The sequence below is a fragment of the Danio rerio genome, chromosome 3 (assembly GCF_052040795.2).
Source record: "Danio rerio strain M-AB ecotype USA chromosome 3, GRCz13ab, whole genome shotgun sequence".
NCBI lineage: Eukaryota > Metazoa > Chordata > Actinopteri > Cypriniformes > Danionidae > Danio > Danio rerio.
In genome coordinates, this window is record NC_141023.1 from 44,489,870 (window position 1) to 44,511,688 (window position 21,819).

The 21,819-nt window shown below is 35.7% G+C and overlaps 1 protein-coding gene across 1 annotated transcript in view; it reads right to left on the reverse strand.

The window, feature by feature from the left end:
* The window catches only part of hs3st4 (heparan sulfate (glucosamine) 3-O-sulfotransferase 4), a 232,119-nt gene extending 210,674 nt beyond the window's left edge, over positions 1-21,445 (reverse strand). The window contains 1 exon segment of the mRNA NM_001080589.2: positions 20,240-21,445. Within this exon segment, the coding sequence (NP_001074058.2) occupies positions 20,240-20,856 (617 nt within the window). The 5' untranslated portion in view covers positions 20,857-21,445.
* Between the last annotated feature and the right edge of the window lie 374 nt (positions 21,446-21,819).

Here is a 21,819-nt window from a genome sequence, read left to right on the forward strand (position 1 = left end):
TGCCCCTATCCTCATTAGCTTAAAGGCACATGGCTATGGGGAAGGGCTACATAGCCCTTGAAACAGAGATTGTTCAGGACCACACTTGAAACCAAGGGGTAAGAAAAATTCCCATAATTTTTGGAAATTCAACGGCAGCATGGCTGCACATGGAAGTCAAGAGATGCCAAAATTTGTATTTATTGTCATCATCACACATGTTTACAACAAACAAGCATATGTTTTAATCCATTTATAACAACATTCATACATTCATAACAAGTATTGGTATTTTACTGTCATGCTCAAATAAAAAAAAAATAAAAAATGTACTGATGTACTAAAATGTACTAAAAGTGTCACTCAATGACACTTGAATACCCTGTTGGAAAAGTCTAATGTCTGGGAATTATCTTTTTACAGAGTCTGGTATAATGGTAATGTTGTTTTTGTGTGTTTACATAGATGAATATGGCCACGGTGTAAATACACAGTACAGTTACAATATTATTGTCACATTATTTCATTATGATAACATGATACCATTTGATTCATTGATGTCCTGAAGAGAAATACCAAAAAATAAAAACATAACTGGAATAACTGCAGCAGTCACCATCGTCAGTCTCATATGAGGCAAGACATCGCAATGACATATGATGACCGGTGCAGTTGTTGTAGTGCTGTTCCATTTCTTAGAGGTAGATTTTGAAGCCCTTCACTTTCACACTCTGTTTCAAGGGCCAAGGGGAGGGGTTAGGGGTACAAAAATAGAATTGGGATTGGGCTAAAGGGTTGAAAATTTACATTTAATGGTAGTTCATCCTGAATTAAAAATGTGCTGTTTGTTTACTCTACCTCAAGTTATGTTTTTTTTTTTTTTCAGTAGAACAATAGAAGAAGATTTTTAGCTAAAACTGAATTATATACCATTCTATAGACCAGACTTCTATAACTATTCATATAACACTGTACTAAATAGAATCGTCGTCATGTCATATTTAGATTCAAAGCTTCTATTGATAATTTAGAATTTAACATACAGTGAGGGAAATAAGTTTTCAAAACGTCACCATTTTTCTCAGAAAACATATTTCTAAAGGTGCTGTTGACTTAAAATGTTCTCCAGATGTTGGTAACAAAAAAAGTACATAGAAAAACTAGTCCAACTAATATAAATTACGTTATGTGTAATAAAATGAAATGATACAGGGAAAAAAGTATTGAACACATAAAGAAAGGGAGCTGTAAAAAGACACTGAAAGTCCAGACAGCAGCTGAAATCTTTCAGAAGTTATTCAGCTGCCCTTCGTAGTTGTAAATTAATATTAGCTGAATCAGGCCATCTACATTAGCAGGATGATGATGAAGAAACCAGAATGGACATTTCAACATGACAATGAGCTAAAACAATCAACCTGTAGAATGGCTTGGCCAATCACCTGACTCGAACCCAATAGAGAATACAAAATAAAAATCAGTTTAGATAGATGAGAGGCACAGAACCATCAAGATTTGTAAACTCTGATGATGTCTGTGAAAAAAAAACTCACACCTGAGCAATGGATGTGGTTTTATTCTATATGCGAGACCAAAAAAAAAAAGCCTAAACTTAGTCAAATAATCAAAACTTTTAAATTTTTTCTTAGCTGTTAAATATATGCTTTCAATGTCAATATCATTTTAAGTCATAAAGTAAGTCATTACCCTAATAATATAGTCTATATATGTATACAAGTTACTAGGCCACCTCAAAAATTTGTCACTAACTACTGTAAGTGGTTAGCATGGTTGCCTTAGGCAAGAAGGTTGCTGGTTCGAGTCCTATATATAAAGTCTTGTGTTTCAAAGATTAAGAAGCTTGGAGAGACATGAGAGTGAATAAATAATGACAGATTTTTCATTTTTGGCTATCCATTTAGACTTGTTGTGTGGCAAGAACTGTGTGAATTGATTTCTCAAAGATTCCTAAGGAAAAAAAAAAAAAAAAAAAAGATAAATCAATATTAAAAACAGCATGCAAATGTAGAACAACATGAAGGTGAGTACACAATGACTGAAAATTCACTTTAGAGGAAACTATTCCTTTAACTAGAACCCTCTATCTGTCACAGCCATATGGCGTATTAGGATTTCTGTGTACTGTGTCAGATGTCACAGAGAGATGCAGGTGAAGCCATGTGTCACATTCCTAGCAGGAAATCTGATTTTTTTTTCATCCCCACTGCTCCTCTGAGGAACAGTAAAGCCCTGCTACGATAAATGTCAGGTCAGAAGAGCAGCCGTGAGACATGCTGGAAGCCACATGTTTGCCCTCGCTGCATGAATTCGACGTGTCAAAGTTCCTGTCTGAACTGCATTAGCTTGTTTTTGGGTCGTGTCTTGAGACTGTATCATTCACCCAATAGGCAAAAAGAAAAGGGGGTGAGGGGGAAGGCAGGGAGAAAATTGGAATCTTGTCAAGTATGATTGACATGCCTATTTGTCCCAGGGAATTCTCATTCAGGGAAATTTTAAAGATGGCTGTAAACCAGCTCTTTGTCAAAAGAAATCATTGTTCCTTCAGACTGGAAACACATCACGGCAAATCTGTGGAAAGCAAATAATCCCTGAGGGAAATTCATTTAAGCTCAAAAATGACTAAAGTTTACACTTTATTTTTGGCTCTAAATAAATAATTGAACACGTTAGGCGGCTGCTGTCATTTTCAGGAAATCCATCCACAATGCAGGGCTTAAAAGAAGGTAGCAATGCTTAACCGGCTTCCCTATTTGCTTTGTAATGAGGACAAGTCTCAGGATTTCATCAACGGACACAAAGCCGAGCGGAAGCTGTGCTTTAATGGCGTATTGTCTGACGATGCCAATATTTTAATGCCCTCAAATTAAATTGACAAATTAGATTCTTAGGCTAAGTGAATTAAACTTGAGGCATTGGATGAAGATCATCACTTTAGAAAACTTTCTTACAGGATTCAGCCCAGCAGGCAGCGAGGATGTCTGTCAGAAAGAGCGAGGCGTCGAGGAGCGAGCAAGAAAAGATGTATTCCAGAATCTTGACAGCAGCTGGATTTTCCTCTCTCAGCCTTCAAACATAAAATGCAGTGATTCCGCGTATAGCTCCGGTGCCACAGAAGCAATGGACTCGAAGAACCCGGTAAGCTGACCTCTGAGTAAATTCCGCCATATGAGCTCACTTTTCACCTTGATTCTTTAGGCCACAGAAAACCTTTCTCATAGACTGCGGCGCTTGTGTGAACGCGCACGCCTTAATGCTCTTTGACTTCAAATCCCAGATGTAATTGAACTGTCAAGACTGCTGTCTAGGATTGTTTCCGAAGGGCTAAACAATACGTGCGTGCGTATCCCTGATACCCCCAAAGCTGAAAACGCATTCCAGAATATACCTACATATCATCAATGCATCAAAGCAATGGAACTGCACCAGTGTGTTTGCAGAATCCATCATCAAGTAGCTGTTTCCATCCAAAGATGCGAATTAAATGTATGAGCAAAACAGGAATACTGGACAAAACATTTGCGGATACAGAATCGTTTCTATCTCAGGAGTCAACAATGAGAACAAAATGGTCAATTTTATGTAAACTGTTGCCAAAAATCACAAAGAAAAATGGAATCTGCTGTGGAATGGAAAGTCACTGTGGGTCTTTTGTTCTTTTTTAATGAAGTAAACATAGGCTCATTCTAAAAACGTAGCCCTACATACTTTTATGGAGATTGTGAATTACGTAGCCAACCTATATGGCTGCATTTTGTCTTTAAAATGAACGATAAGATGCAATATGACACCGTTCCTTTTTTGGGTTTACCAGGTGATCGCTTACTTTCCTGTGAATGGCTTTTCGGCTGTTACCAGTTTGTCCAGTGGCCTCCAAGCGTACGTTGCAGGATTTAAGATGTAGAGAGGAGTTGACCATGACAATGGGATTTGAGTTTGGCAAAGAAAGATTCCAGAAAGCAGGTAAAACAAAAACAAAAATTTAAAATTAAAAGTAAAAAATAGGGTGATGATGTGGTAAAATCTGAAATGTGGTAAAAATCAGGCTGCCACAAGGGCTTTCTGGATTGCTTTCGAAAACACTGTTGGTTGGGTTCAGAGAAGTTGATGGGAGCTGGTCAATCTGTGCTTTTTAAAACACTAGGGAAGGAAGTGGGTCATAGGCAATGCTAGGGGTGGGAGTGTGGGGGGAGTTAGGACGATTTTACTATTAGGGGGCCCAATCAAACCCACCCGCATCTCTCATCAGTTTTGTATGCAGCAACCACCCCCCCCCCCCCCCCCTTCACTTTCGTCTGTGATACACTCCATCCCCCCACAACCCCCCATTCATCATTTTCATCCATGATAGCACCCCCCATCCCGGCTCATCATTTTTGTTTCTGATTCGGCACCTCAACCGATTCCCTTCATCACAAGCACACCCGCTCTTCACCTGAGGCTCCCCAACCCTCTTAATTTTCGCCTGTGAACACCCCCCCCCCTTAATTTTCTTTGTTTTTGTCCGTGACTCCCCTAACCCTCTTCACTTTTTCTTTCTTTTTTCACTTTCTCTTCCCTCTTCACTTTCATGTCATGTCATGAGGACAGAGAGGTGTCGTGGACGAAAGTGAAGGGGGGAGGGAGGCGGTGGATGGTTGTTGTGGGCAATTGTGGGTCGCGGACACTACTCTTTGTTTTCGTCTGCAACCCCCAACACCTCCCCTGCTCCTCACTTTTGTACGCAACATACACCAACCACTCCCCATTTTTCATTTATGTCTGTGACACCGTTCTTTCCTCATGACATGACTGCCTCATAACATGCCGGATACGTTACCCCGATCTTTTCCATGAACTCACAATTTACAAACTAAGCGCAGTGTGGGGGGATTGGTCAGTCCGTATGTCAGTCAGTCGACAGTGGCCAGTGGTCGATTTACGTAAAAAGACCAGGTGCTAATGGTGATATTCCGTGAGCGAAATTTGAGATCTCCACAATTTTACACAGCAACCTCTGGCAGATTCGCAAAAACCAAAACTGCTAAAAATGTAGCTATTAGGACGTATCTGGCCCTCAGGAAAAGTATATAATGGTACTTAAAGGTGCAGTAGGTGATCTGCCAAAATGCTAACCGCTTAGCATATTATCTTTGGACTGCGGGGAGGGACTGTGATTCAAAGCCACACCCCTTGAAATCGCGAGCGCGTGCACCGCGTCACAACAGCAGATAGACAACCCACTAGTTCATGTCATTCGCCAATTAGTTAGTGTTTAGTCAGGAATTACATTTATTACTTAGGAACATTCACATGCTATTTCAGAGCGAATACTCAGAGTAGCATGGTAAACAGTATAGGAAGGCTGTCATTGTGCAAAAATGACCCAATGTGAATATAAAAGCAACTTCAGCTCAATAAAGCAGGTTAGGCGGATTAGCGCTATTTACTGATGTTTTGTTGTTAAAATAAATATAAATATACATTATTTATGCTGTAAAAGGACCTTATGAAACTGAAAATAATAACATCAATCTTTCACCTGGATATGTCAGTGACTGAACTACACGTCTGTGCATGTAAGTCATTCATAACAGAACACAATCTAACATAAGCTTAGCCTGACTAAAATAGTTTTAAAACAGAACATTACCTGTCTAACAGTAATACTTCAGCCATGGTGTCGTCCTTCCTCCAGCGTGCTAAAGTAACTCCAATATTGATTCAGGTTTTTTAAAGTTTTAATTCAGCATTTGATTTCTCCCGGTCTGTCTCGTGACCGCGCGGCGCTTATGCAGACGGGCACGCGCGAATGGCTGATCTGCATGAACAGTTGTGCAGAAGTCCGAATCTACATTTGCTGACAGACAGTCTGAGCTGCTTATCAGAATTATGGTCGGTCCGACAATATTTAATTGGATGAACATTTTTTTTTTTTTTTATCTTTTACCCAGAACATAAAAATACATATAAACACATTTGGATCATTTACTGTAGTACTATTGGACTGTGAAGAGACTTTCAAACAGCACAACAAAAAATGCTTCTGAAGACCATCACCTACTGCACCTTTAATCAGAATGAGCCCGAGTTGAATAAAGTACATGCAATAAAAAAAAGAATACAATGAATGTATATTGACTTTTACAAGCACGAGAGCACTCTTTGGCAGCGCAGATGCTCAAAACAGCTTTTTTATGATAGACTTTGACTAAGGCTCCTGTACAAAACTCGGTCCTGGAGGGCCAGTGTCATGCAGATTGTAGCTCCAACTTGCCTCAAACCACCTGCAAGGATGTTTATAGAAAGCCTAGTAAGAGCTTGGCTATGAGTCGGATTGGGGTTGGAGCTAAACTTTGCAGGAGATCTGCCCTCCAGGACCGAGTTTGGACACCTCAGGGCTAAAGCATTTTAGAATGACCAAGACAACATTTCAGATGCTGGTTTGTCCATCATGCTCTTTTTGTTTTGGCATTATCTGCTAAAACAAAATCACATGACTCTTTTGATGCACATGCTGGGATTCATTCAGTGAATGAATTGTACTCTTTAATAGTATAGAATAGTTTCTTTAATAGTACTTTATCCTACTCAGTTTTTATGCAGTTTCAACATTTATGTCCATATTGGCATTTCAATTAAGCTTTTTTTTTTTTTTTTTTCATGCGATATTATAAAATGCGCAAAAAATAAGTGGATGGAAACATTAGCTAATGTCTGCGAAAATCCCACTTCAGCACTTCACAATGAAAGAAGACAGAAAAGGTGATAAACTTGTGAAGTGGCAGGGTAGACGCTCCTGTAGCCACTGGACTCTCTTGTGCTGGTGAATTTAATTAAGTGGAAATAGGGGAGATGAGACAAACCTGACTGCAGCGGTCCACTCGCTCTCGACAGGCACAGGGGCATGCTGCTAATTAAAAAGTTTAATTCCACGACTGCCGCGTTGGCATCCGAGAACCCAGAGGTGCGTCCTTGCACGCCTTGGCGGAGGCTTATCAGAAGCAGGCAGATTGGGGCGTCCCAGGGAGGTGCAAGAGCTGGGGCGAGAGATGCCATCCAGCTCGAGTTTGGAGGCAGTACAGCTTCCAGCCAGCAGTCAGGAGGAGAGAGTCGGGTTTGAGCTGCTGCGCTGCGTGCTGAGGCAAGGTAAACAAGGGATAAATGCTGGATTTGGGCTCTGTCCTGCTTTGCTCAGCAGTGGATCTGCGTCTGCTAGTCGTTCCTCCTGTCACAGGCTTGTGTCACCGTTTCTGACGTGAAAGAATCAAGCCTGCATGCTGTTCATGCTACTCACAAGCCCACAGACGATTCGCTACACTCGGTGGTCTTAAGAACACTTAAGCTGCACTTAAAAACGTTTGAACTCCATTGCATTAGATATGCAAAGTATCAAAGAGAGTGACATCTGCAAACAAATAGTGCAATAGTGCTATTTTTCTTTTCATTTTTTTTCTTCTAACTTTAGTTTTTTGAGCCACATTATGAAGAAGTCAGGATCACACTTTACAATAAGGTTCATTAGTTAATGTTAAGTAATTAATTTACTAACATGAACAAACAATGAGCAATACATTTACTACAGTATTTATTCATGTTAATAAACATTAGTTAATGAAAATACAGTTGTTCATTGTTAGTTCATGTTAACTCATGGTGGATTAACTAATGTTAACAACCATGGACTTGAATGTTAATAATGCATTAGTTAATGCTCAATTATTATTAATAAATGCTGTACAAGTGTTGTTCATGATTAGTTCATTTTAGTACATGCATTAACTAATGAATCTTATTGTAAAGTGTTACCGGTCCCACTTTATATTAAGTGTCCCTAACTACTATGTACTTACTTTAAAAAATAAATACAATGTACTTACTGTGTTTATACTGTATTTGAGAACACTTGTGGTGCTTTTGAGTTGGGATAGAGGTTGGGTTACGGATAGGTTTGGTGGTATGGGTAGGTTTAAGGGTAGGTTAAGGTGTAAGGGATGGTCAACAGTGTATTTACAAATGTAGTTACAAAAGTTAATTACAGATGTAATTACATACATGTATTTAATCAAGCATAAGTACACAGTAAATACATGTATATGCACAATAAGTACATTGTAACAAACTATTAATTCCTATGTAAGTACATATTAGTTAAGGCCACTTAATATAAAGTGGGACCGTGTTACCGAAGCCAGTGTAATTGTAGAGTATGTTTGAAGTTTTCTGCTGGATCAAACAGGTGTCATATCTAAGAAACCGCAGAGGTTTATCATCTACATGAAGTTCTGATAGCTGAATCAAAATGTGTCAAAATACTTATGTTCCCACTACTACAAACAGATAAGACAAACACACAAGAAAACATAAAGATTTATGTAGAACAGATACAATTATTTTAACAATTCTAATTCACATGGATCCGCAACATGAACATCTTATATAATGCATGCCAGGCCAGTAGCTGATAATGTAACTTTGTAAAGAAGCATTACATGTCTACATAAAAATAGTCCTGTATAGACTGAAGTGCCATCTGAATTTTTCATCTAAAATAAGCATTTTTCTCAAGCTCTTAGTTTGTTTGTTTTTTTGTTTGTTTTTTTATTCAGTAATTTCACTTTTATGGCAAAGAATAGTTTTTTCTACCGATTTTAACATAAGATAACATTAACAAGAGGTAGAGAAAACTGCTCATCGTGGAAGAAAATTGTGGATGGCACTTGCATCTGACCTCTTCAAGTATTCATGAAAACTGTATAGACTGAACATCCTTTACATAATGCCCAAAACACATACAGTTTCATCACCCAAACAGTATTTTTTTTTTTACTGTTTGTACTTCCCATCCCATTGTAAACAGTAAAAATCTGAGAATTTTAAATGATTAATTAGTTAGTAAATCTGAAATATAATGTTTTGAGTATCTTGATTTAAGCGAATTGTCAAGATTTCTTATTTTCATTCATTGTTAAATATACTAAATAGAAGTGATGTTAACAATAAATGGACATACTGTCTGCATATTAAAAGATAAATATAAATAATTGAAGAATAACAGAATAACTATCCCCTCAAAAGAACAATACTGTATTTATAAACATCCATTATTTATTGCCATTGTACAGCAGCAAATAATGTTCATTCTTTAGTTGAACTGTAAACTGATCCTCCGTGTTGTTTTACTGGCCAATACCAACACAAAGTCCATGACTGACACGCGACATGAAAAAACTGGTCTAATAAACACACACACAAACAAAATTAACGGACAACTACAGGTTGCTATATTTGCAATGTTTGCACAACTACTATTTTTACACTGCTCTGTACAACATGTGTACCTCAATAACAAATGTTTACCTGTACAGTATTTATATTTGATACAATATTTGCACAGCATGCCTAGTGTTCTGGTCGGTGTTACTGTTACTGTCCTTGTCTTCTCTTGTCCTGTCTTGTCTGTAATGTCTTATTTGGTTATTTTTATTTTGGTATCCTATTTTATTTTATTTCATTCTTCTAAATGTTTAAAATAGTGTGTAGTTCTGTATTATGTTGTCAATATATGTTGTTTGACGTAGCACCTTGGTCCTAGAAAAACATTGTATCGTTTCACTGTGTACTAAGCTATTGTTAAAATGACAATTGACAAAAGCCTACTTAAACTAATTTCCTAGTTAATTTCCTTCAGGTTTTTTAAAGCTTTTAAAAATATACACAGTAAACATCAAATATTATCCACACACAGTCAGTATTATTAACCTGATTTATCCACCTGAGACCCAAATAATTTTTCTTTCTTTTTTTTTTCTTTATTTTTTTTTTAATTTATTTTTTCTACATCATTTTGGTTGAATGTACAATTTAGAGTTTTACACTTTGTTTTTATTTTCAATTTTACAGCATGTCCACTGTAGTGGACCACAGGACCATTTTAGTTTGAAACGACCGCCACTCGGACAGTAAAACTGTACAGGATATGGCTGTAAAGGGATATTAATCCAATATTAATGTAACAATAACAAAACAAAGCCATTTTTTCCCCTTTTGTTTGAAACAGATATGTCTGAAAGAGAGCCGAACTAATAAAAAAAAGAGGTGATGTTAATCCAAAACAAATTTAAAATATAAGTGATTTAAAACTGATTGTCATTCTCTAATTGTCTCTTATTCTCTAATTTTCTGATTGTCAGACTATAAACCAGAGTCTCCCTCAACTATCTTATGAAGAATCCTCTCTGCTTCTGCCTCCTACAACATGCAGTCTTTAATTACATTAAGATAGTCCTGGTGTCCACTATAGTGGACATTTAAAAAAAGATGATATTTTGAAACACAAACAAGTTAACAGCTTCAAAAGCTAACTGTATTGTCCCTGACAATTTAACAAACAGATATAAATGTAATAATAATAGTAAAAAAAAAATTTAAAAAGCAAAATTTTACATGCCTCTCTCCTTCCCATAAAATGTGCTTTTTTGCATGTCGGCCATTTTGGATGCAGTATAAGAAGTGGTTCCTAGCATGCCAGCCAATCAAATGACATATCACTAGAACTATCACAACAACATTGTTTCAAGCAAATAACAAAACGCATTTCACTGAAATCACTTAAATTTTAACCAATCAGATGCAGACCTCAAAACTGTGAGGGCAAAGAAGATTCCGTTAATTGAACTAACTTGTCTTTAACCCTTAATCTCCCTTTAAACTTTGAAACAAAAAGTTGTAACGATGAAGATTTTCTGAAGTTCCACTCCTTAGGAGGAAGCAAGGATCGCCAGGGAATAAATAGGTGGTGAAATTAGAGCGCTTTATTGTGTAGTTTTGTACAGTGTAAGAACAATGCGTGGGCTTCAGCGGTGTATAGCGCTCATTGATCAGAATGTACTTTATCTCTAACAAAAAAGGAAGAGACCTTGGTGTAGGCAATGCTGATTCTTTGCTAGCTTTTGAAAGGCCAACTCTTTTTACAGACTCATGACCAGACACAAAGATGGAAAAACTCTCCTGAGGTCAAATAGCTGAAGGATCTCCGGCTTTGAATACTGTGTGTAGGACTATTGAATAGAATGAATAAATAACAGATCAGAGGACACTGGAAAATGCTGAAAGCGTCTTACTTTTTTAAGCACATATGCAACATATACAGTAGATGCTATACAGCAAATGTAGGTGATCACTACATGGAAGTTATTGTGCAACTCTGTGAATACAGCACATATAAACAACTATACTATATTATATTATATTATATACTATATTACAGCATATAACTAAGACAGAACTTGTGTATTAACAATTAACTAATAATTATTTATAATAATTTGAATATATTAGTATGTAAATATCCTACTTTATCTGCATACATGCCATATTTATAATTTTTCGATACAGTGTATAGCTATAGAAAAAAATAAAATAAAAGAGACCATACGATAATTCTCATTTGCTGCACAATTATAGCTTATAGTAATGTGTTTGTGAAAAATTTAATGGTTTATTTATGTGTGACATTTTTTTTTATGTATGTCATTAGAGCATTTCAATAATGGTTTCGAAGCATGGTTACATTAATTCTTACACAACACATTAACCAGGAATGGGCAAAAATACACTGAAGTCTCTTTTAAAATAAAATACCCAATTCTTCAATTTTACATGTATCAAAATAAACTACAAAATAGAGCAGCCAGGGCAGCATGGCGGCACAGTGGATAGCACAATCACCTTACAGCAAGAAGGTTGCTGGTTCGACCATCGGCTGTGTCAGTAGGTACGGACCTACTTTGCAAATCTTCTTTGAATAGGCCTATTCAATCAAGCCCTTCATTGTTAAATGTGAAGTAAACTATATTTGATAGCAGCAGCTTTTCTTTATTAAGCCATAATAATAATTTATTATATGAAGGCATTTTCATAGACCCTATCAAATACAAATAACAAAATACAATTTTTATATTTGAAATCCGTATTTGAAATACATCTATCATAAATACCGACCATCCCTGAAATTAACAATCTTTTCATTTCAGAAGTGATGCAGCCAGATTTCAAAGAGTGGTGAATTTGTTAGATCTACAAAAAACACTAAGAATGTACAAGAATAAAAGGAAGACCCACTGATTTATGAATGAATGAATGAATCAATCAATCAATGCACATCTAATTTAGAAATGAATATTGGGATTAATATCCACCCCTAAACAGGAGCATGAACAGATCTTACAAGAGCATAATAATAATAATAATAATAATAATAATAATAATAATACTAATAATGCCTTACTTTTCTGGACACTCAAAGCACTTACACATTGGGGGGTGGATTCACTGGTGGTGAACATCCACCACCAGTGTGCAGCATCCACCTGGATGACAAGACGACAGCCATATTGTGCCAGACCGCACACCAGCTGATTGGTGGAGAGGAGATGAGAGGTGAGAAAGCCAATTATGATAATTAGGAGGCCATGATGGACAGAGGCCAGATTTGGCCAGGATGCTAGGGTTAAACCCCTACTCTTTTTTTTAAAGGACAACCAGAGAGTTGGGGCCTCAGTTTAACGTCTCATCTGAAAGACTACACTCAATGAGCAGTATAGAGTCCCTGTCACTGTACTGGGGCATTAGGACCCACACAAACCACACAAAGCCACCTGCTGGTCTCACTAACACCACTTCCAGCAGCAACCTAGCTTTCCCATGTGGTCTCCCATCCAGGTACAGACCAGGCGCAGCCCTGCTTAGCTTCAGTGGGCGACCATGTGAGACTTGCAGATAGCTAGCCGCTTTTTATATTTCTAATTACTCAATTATAATAAACAAAAACATGTTTGTTTGTTTTTTTTCGTAGTAATAACTGTAATCATTGTGCTATTTCATTCATCAAATAAATGCAAACATAATGAATGTATCCAAACATGTTTCCTATATACTTCTCTCTCTCTCTCACTCTCTCTCTCTCTCTCTCTCTCTCTCTCTCTCGACCTGTTTAAATAAAATAGCAATGTTTTTTCCCCAACAAATGCTTTCCTTAGAGCTGTCTCTGCACATTTAGCTGATTTTTTTTAACACTGCACAAAAATTACACACTTCAGCTTTAATGCTGTGTTTTTTTTTTTTTTTTTTTTTCGCTTTCCCACACTGCTTTAATCTGAGAGTGGACCCCAACAGTGGTGCGCTTCGTCTAATGATGCCGAGCTATTATTATTTGACAGAGGCAACGCATTACCCACTCAGTGAAAGTGAGGCTTCTTTTAAAAGCAGACGGGAGTTTAACTGAGCATCCGATCCTCCCTGACAAGCCTTTTAAACATCGCGTCAGGCTGTAAAGGAGGAGTGCCGTCATATTTCAAGACTGCGGAGACTACCTCCTGATAGATATGCCCAGCAAATCTAATCCAAAAAGGCTACACCACTGCATATTTATTCATGATGGATTCAACATGGAAAAGCATTGTGTCATTGTGAATAGAATATTTGTTAAGCCATCTGAGAGCTCTTGTGCATCTAAAAGAGGCAGTTCAACTAAACAAAAGAATATGTCACTGTCTCTCCCCTGTGTCATTATAAAAGTTTTAGATTTTTGAATGATTTTTAATAAGAGATGTTTTGTTTAGAATTATCCATTATACACATCCAGTCAAAAAAATAATAATATATATTTTTTTTATAAAATACAATAAAACATTTATTGATACAAAACTGTTCATTTTGTAAGGAAAACCCTGAGTCACTATTCTATTATCGTTATTATTTTTATTTATTTATTTATTTGTATAATTTTATTATTATTATTTTTTTATTTATTTATTTATTTATTTTTTTTGGCTATGCAGTAATTCTAATTTACTGTGGAAATATTTGTCCTTTTTATGTAATTAAGAACATTAATAAAGATTTTGTGAAAACGTTTTGTTAATTGCAAAACAGAGCCTTTACATGACAAGAAAATTTACAGTTGAAGTTATTAGCCCCCCTGTTTATTTTTTCTCCCCAATTTCTGTTTAATGGAGAGAAGATATTTTTCAACACATTTATAGTCATAATAGTTTTAATAACTCATTTCTAGTAACTGATCATCTTTGGCATGATGACAGTACATAATGTTTGACTATATATTTTTCAAGACACTTCTATATAGCTTAAAGTGACATTTAAAGGCTTAACTAGGTTAATTAGGCAAGTTAGGGTAATTAAGCAAGTTAATGTATAATGATGGTTTGTTCTGTAGACTATCGGCCCATAATTTTGACCTTAAAATCGTTTTTTAAAAAACTAAATCTGCTTTTATTCTAGCCAAAATAAAAACAAATAAGACTTTTTTTTCCAGAAGGAAAAATGTTTTTTGACACACTCTGAAAATGTCCTTGCTCTGTTAAACATTATTTGGGAAATATTTAAAAAAAGAAAACTGTAAGGGGGCTAATAATTATGACTTCAAAATTGTATATACATAAATATTCATTTACAAACCATACTTGCTTACTGAAATGCAGTATTATTTAAAAACTATTTTCATCTCTGTTGTAAAAAAAAGGCTTAAAAACAGCTGAAATTTGGGAACTTTTCTTTAATGAGGTATTTATATAAAAAAATTTCATATTTTTTTATACTTTTTCTTTCTTATTTGTATTGAACTGCATGTTTGCATGTTCTCCCTGTGGTTATGCGGGTTTCCTCCAGGTGCTCCGGTTTATCCCACAGTTCAAAGACATGCGCTATAGGTGAATCGTGGTAACTAAATTGGCCGTAATGTATGAGTGTGTGTATCAATACAAAACTTTTATGGGTGTTTCCCAGTACTGGGTTGCAGCTGGGAAGGCATCCACTGCGTAAAATATATGCCAAAAAAGTTGGTGGTTCATTCCACAGTGGTGACCATGATAAATAAGGCACTAAGCGGAAGGAAAATTGTTAAACAAATTAATTAATTTAAAATAAATAAATAAATAAATAAATAAATCCCTCTAACTAAAATAAAAACATAACAAAATAACAATTACCTTAGATGTTAATTAAAAATATAATCTCAGTGACACCAAAACAACACCAGTAATGAACAACGGCTCTCTTTCAGTCTACTATATCATTAACCTATGCAAATTATTAACATTTCTAAACTACCGTACACGTTTCACACATTTAATCTTTACCGCCACAGCCAAGTATGAGATGAGCCACTTTTTTACGAATGCAAATCACTCTGCAGGCATTTGGTGAGAAAATTGACTCCAAAAGCCCATTTTAATACCCAAATGCTAATTTTATGTTGCAACATTTCAAGTCATCACATCAAAAGTCCAGTTTTTTATCGTCACACCAAATAACAATAATGTCTTGCTACACTGAGCCTCTCGTTTGGCGCAGTAACATATTTCACATCTACTCCCATCAGAGTGACTGTGATATTCCTGCAAGCCATACTTTACGTCAAGCGCATGTGAAAACAAATTTAAGGCCGCTTAAGGGATTTTTTTTTCCCAGCCTCGACGACACTAAAACACACAAGCACTCTTAGGTGTTATTTATGTAAGCTTGTCACCCCCTGGTCTAATGAGCCCCACACAGGCAGCGTAATGAAACTGCTCACATTAACACCCGGCCAAATGAACGAACGTTACGATGTCAGGCTCGCTCTGAAGTGAATTGCGGCAGATGTTGCACTGCCCCAAAGCTCACAGCCCAAAGCAAGCAGATCCAGCACAAGCCACAGTATGGCTTAAAATGCTCAAAACAAATCACTCTCTAGCCATCAGATGGTTTTTCTATGAGTGTTTTCGGCACCATAGGTATAACTGCTTGGCTGAATGATGCTTTGGTCTTTGTAGAATAGCATTCAGCCTGGTTGTTTGCTAAAGCCTGCTGTGGTTAGGATGTATCCATTTTTTTTTTTTTTTTTTTTTTTGCACATCTGTATTTATTTATATGATTGAGAACATAGATAAAGACGTTGGGATTAAGTTTTGTTTAGTTGTATTAATGGCAAAATAGAGCCTCTTATTAACAAAATTGTTTATACATAAATGCACAGTTGAAGTCAGAATTATTAGCCCCCTTTATTTTTTTATTTTTCTCCTTTTTTAAATATTTTCCAAATTATGTTTAACAGAGCAAGGGAATTTTTACTGTATGTCTGATAATATATTTTCTTCTGAAGAAAGTCTTAATTGTTTTATTTCAGCTAGAATAAAAGCATTTTTTTAATAATAAAAAAAAAAAAAAAAATATATATATATATATATATATATATATATATATATATATATATATATATATATATATATATATATATATATATATATAGTCTGCAAAACAAGCCACCATTTTACAATGACTTGTCTAATTACCGTAATCTGCCTAGTTAACCTAATTCACCTAGTTATGTCACTTTAAGCTGTATTGGTGTCTTGAAAAATATGTAGTGAAATATTGTTTACTGTCATCGTAGCAAAGATAAGAGAAATCAGTTATTATAAATGAGTTATTAAAACTATTATGTTTAGAAATGTGTTGAAAAAATCTTATTCTCTGTTAAACAGAAATTGGGGGAAAAAAACAGGGAGCTTATAACTCAGGAGGGCTAATTATTCTGATTTCAACTGTTTACAAGTTACATTTTTTCTTTTGCTTTTTATTATTCCTCTTTTCAACTGTGTTGTTTACATTGTCAATAAAAAACACTGTGTGAAAATGTGAAACATTTAAATATTATATTTTAAACTGTTAAAATGAATATGAATATAAATGGCTCCAAAATAAGGACTGAAAAAAAGTTAAAAAAAAAATATATATATATATATATATATATATATATATATATATATATATATATATATATATATATATATATATATATATATATATATATATATATATATATATATATAATTTTTTTTTAGATTAAAAACCAAAAAAAAAAAACAATATTAAATATAAAAATACAATTGAAGTCAGAATTATTAGCCCCCTGTTTATTTTTTCCCCATTTTCTGTTTAATCTGTTTAACGGAGAGCAGATTTTTTTAAACAAATTTCTAAACAAAATAGTTTTACAAACTAATTTCTAATAACTGATTTATTTTATCTTTGCCATAATGACAGTAAATAATATTTCACTAGATATTTTTCAAGACACATCTACAGCTTAAAGTGACATTTAAAGGCTTAACTAGGTTAACTAGGCAGGTCAGGGTAATTAGGCAAGTTATTGTATAATAACGATTTGTTCTGTAGACTAGTGAAATATATAGCTTAAAGGGGCTAAAATTTTGAACTTAAAATGGTGTTTAAAAAAATTTTAAGATATCAGACATTCTGTGAAAATTTCCTTGCTCTGTTCAACATAATTTGGAAAATAATATATATATATATATATATATATATATATATATATATATATATATATATATATATATATATATATATATATATATATATATATATATATATATATATATATATATATATATATACATTCAAATGGGGTGTAATAATTCTGATTTCAACTGTACATATGTCTATTATATTTAAATATTAATTAATAAAGCATTATTTTAATAAGCTGATATACTTCATGTTACAGTGCATGCACAGACTACATTGTTCAGCATACACGAATACAACCTATTTTGAAAATGAATATGTTTATCAATTTCCCAGTGGATATAATGTACTTGGGTGCATTTGAACAAAACAGATAAATCAAACATATATATTTATTTAAAAAAAACATTTTAGTGACCAAATATATTTATAAATAGAAATATAATACATTTAAATTCATGTAAAATATTGCAATAAATTACAAATTACAGTCGGCGCAATAGCCTAGTGGTTAACGTCAACATATGGTGCAGTAGCACATCATGGCGTCCTGAGATCAAATCCCGGCTCGAGGACATCCCCCCCCCCCTCTCTCTCCAACTTTAAAAAAAATTACAAAGTTTCAACAAAATATATATTTTTTTTCCTATTGATTTTTCCTCTTTTTACGTTTTTTTTTTTTTTTTTAATTTATATTTACCCCTAACATATAATGTGGGGCCACTACTATTATTGTTTTTTCTGCACAACCTAAAATAGATAATATAGTATTTAATAGTTACATTTAAAAACAACATGTAAATAAAAATCCATCAAAATTGAATTTTTTTTTTTTTTCACAATTGGATTGCGACCCCTGGGTTGTTGATGTTATATTAATGACACAGCAATAAAGTCAGATTCAGCAGATTGATTTTACAGCACAATGTTAAACTTTGATACCTTTACGCACTAGCAAACATTAAAAAAGAGGCCACAACTGAACATGGAAGAAGATGTCTAAATTAAAATCCCTTAAACAAATTAATAATGACTATAAAATTGATTTAGTGTTTAAAGTCTGCACTTTTTTGTGTTCTCAACATGCTCATGTTTATATAGTTCCTATTGTTGTATGTGCACATTCTGTGCAATGTTTCTATATTTATACCCCTGCTGTACACAATCGAAAAAATAAAATAAAAAATTATATATATATATATATATATATATATATATATATATATATATATATATATATATATATATATATATATATATATATATATATATATATATATATATATATATATATAATTCCTTGTTCTGTTAAACATTATTTGGCAAATGTTTGGGAAAAAATTTACAGGAGGATCCATTACTGCTTGGTTCATGTTTTTGCGGGGATTATTCCTGGTCTGTTGAAATTCATTAATTAATTCTATAAGTTTTATTTTAATATAAAACTGAAGATGGATAAATTGTGAGCAGAGTTATGACACCAGTTGTTTTTCTTTTACAGTTTACCTGAAATTACTCCCATAATTCACGCAAAGCATCATGGGGCATGGTGGCAGAGAAGTGTATAAACTGGGAAATATGGCTTGCTGACGCAGGCTGACGTGTTGGGAGCACATCCACCTGAGTAAGCAGCTCGTGATTTGAGCACACCTGGGAGTCCGGAGCCGAAAGAGCTCAATGGAGCATTCAGAGCACCTGGCTCCACTGAGCAGTGATTGTGAACATGAATCCACCATGAAATGAAGCAGTCATGCTGCTGCTGTAATTACGTTGAAGCTAGAGTAAAACATCCATGGCAGCCTGGAATTTGGTCATTGTTGAATTGCCACATATGTATTAGTAGACTGACTAATTGACTGTGTGTAGCAACTGCAAAAATGGAGAAATAAAAGCAAAGAACCACCAAGTTTGTAGTAAGCATTGATAGTCCTAAATGCAATAGGTACAGATGGGTTACTTAAAGCCTCATGGATTCCTGCGGCTAATGAGTCAGTGTACCATTGGGTAGAATGCTGGAATGCTAACAGGTTGTTGACAAGCAGGTGCCCTAGATTATTCTGTCAGGCCAGATCAGAATATATTGGAGGCAAAAATAAATAAATAAAAATAAATACCATACTCAACTTATTCTCTAAATGTTATGTAAGGCCTTTAATAATTTTAAGTGTTAATATAAATAATAAGACGTTTTATATTAAATCAGAATCCTGTCTGAATCCTTAGAAAATACTAAGCACTGTAATGGGAAACAGATTCTGCAGTCTTTTAAGTGTCTTTTATTACAAAGTAAGGAAAGAAAACCCAAGCCGGATTGGATCTGTAAAACTATATCATTATTATTATTATTATTATTATTATTATTATTATTATTATTATTATTACTACTACTACTACTACTACTAATAATAATAATAATAATAATAAATAAGGTAATGTATTAATTTAATTTACAGCATTTTGGCCCAATCTTGAATTTCAAGAGTGTGTTTCATTTTTATTTTCTAATTATAAAATATTGATAAATAATTATATTAACTTCAGTGAAATAATAAAGTCATTAAAATCATAAAATAAATATATAAAATATGTGAAAGTATATTAATCAAATCAAAGGCAGTGCCATTAAGGAAGCCATTTTGTTGTCATGTGACAACATTATTCTTATTAAAATATAGTTCCTGGCTGTTTTACATATGAACATGAGTATGTGTGTGTGTGTGTTTGTTTGTTTTCGTGCATAATGCGTACGTCAACTGACTTATCAACTGCTTTGTAAAAGTCAAAAACTGTTTTAAACCATCAAAAACATCGCAAGCACAGCCAATCTCCAGATTCTCAATTTCTAGTATCCATTTTTCCTTTTTTTTCTCTCTCACACATCTTGCGTGTCATCATGAACCCAGCAGCACAACAGAGAGAAACGTGAAAGGCGCACCTGTACCAATCCAGACCCTTCTCGTAGTTCCTGTCAAAGAAGTGAGGCTCATTCCCAACGGCTCGCACGTCGGGATGAACCCGCAGCGCTTCCAGCAGAGCCCTCGTCCCCCCTTTCTTCACTCCGATAATAATGGCTTGGGGCAGCTTTTTCTCCCCGTAATCCGAGGTGCAGTTCACCACTCTGCGGAGCTCGCTGTCCGTGGTGCTGAACTCCAGGTGCTCGCGCTCTCCGGCGGCGGCGGCGGCAGCGCGCGACAGGCTGCTGGTCGTGGCCGCCTGTGCTCGCGCCCATGCCGGCGTCCTCTCGTCGATCCCCGCGCTGTTTCTCACGCTCGAGATGGCGAGGCTCTGCTCGGTCGCCGTCCTCTCCACGAACTCCTCGTCCAGGTAGCCCTGCGAAGAGCTGGAGTAAAGTTTCTCCCTCAGCGTGACAAAAGTTGTCTCCTCGGTCACGAGTCTCCCCTGGTACACGTAGTTCTCCTGGAACTGGAAGGAGTTGTAACAGCTCATCAAGCTATAAAACAAATAGGTGACAGAAAGGGAGAGGGTGAACATGAATAAGATCTTCCGGGGCACTTTAGAAGTAAAAACCGAAGTGCTGGACCAAAATGCCATCTCTGATAGCAGCGACCCTTTCAGAGAAGTGGCCAGACATGTTTCCACCCCAAGTCTCGCATGGACACTCAACAACAATAATCTGTCACCATCAACACCGCGAACATCTGAAAGTGCGACGAGGAGCTTGAGCGCACCACGCACAGGCGCGCGCGCTCTCGCTCGCTCTTCACTTGAGCGAAACGGATGGTTAAAATTCCAGAAGAACGTCTCGGGTATCGATTTCTTATTCCGACGCTGACAGTCTTTGTCACAATTGATCGGACTGAACTTGCAGATGAGAAGGGCTGCGGTCGGGCGTCCTTCCAAACGAGCAGCCCGCTTGGATGTAAGCTCTGCGCGGTGGTGATGCTGCTGCTGCTGCTGCTGCCGCTGATGGAAGTCTTGGCATCTTAGAAGAAAAGGGCCAAAGAGATGGCAAAGTCTCTGAAGTGATGCGCAGGGCACGTCCTCACCCGACAGCGCTTCTGGAGTGCAGTTTTGACACCGCTGTCCTTCACACCGCTGATTTCGAGTGGCAATTGGCGCAAACGGTGGATGTTAATCCAAACGAGGTGCTGATGTTGTATCACGCAGTCATCCTCCCACTGCTAATCCACTAACTTTGAGCGCTGGAGAGTGAGCAGCCTCGCCATAAATATTCATTGACTGCTCTCAGTGGCTGAGAGCGCAGCGCGCAGCCGTAACGCCTCGTGTTCATTGGTAGACGTGATGTGTGCATCAGCCGTGGGCTCATCCGAAAACCCCGAATATTACTACAGTAAAAAGACCGCCGCTATACATCTACAGCTTTCGACAAGACGTGAAACAGGAAGAAAGCGTTCGGCATTTTGGAAAGGAAAGAAAACAAATACATACACATATAAAGAAAATGTAGCATGCGCAAAACATATTCCAAAAAAAAATTATATTATTTGTATTCTGATTACTTTTTGCAAATGTATGAATTTTAATATTATCAAA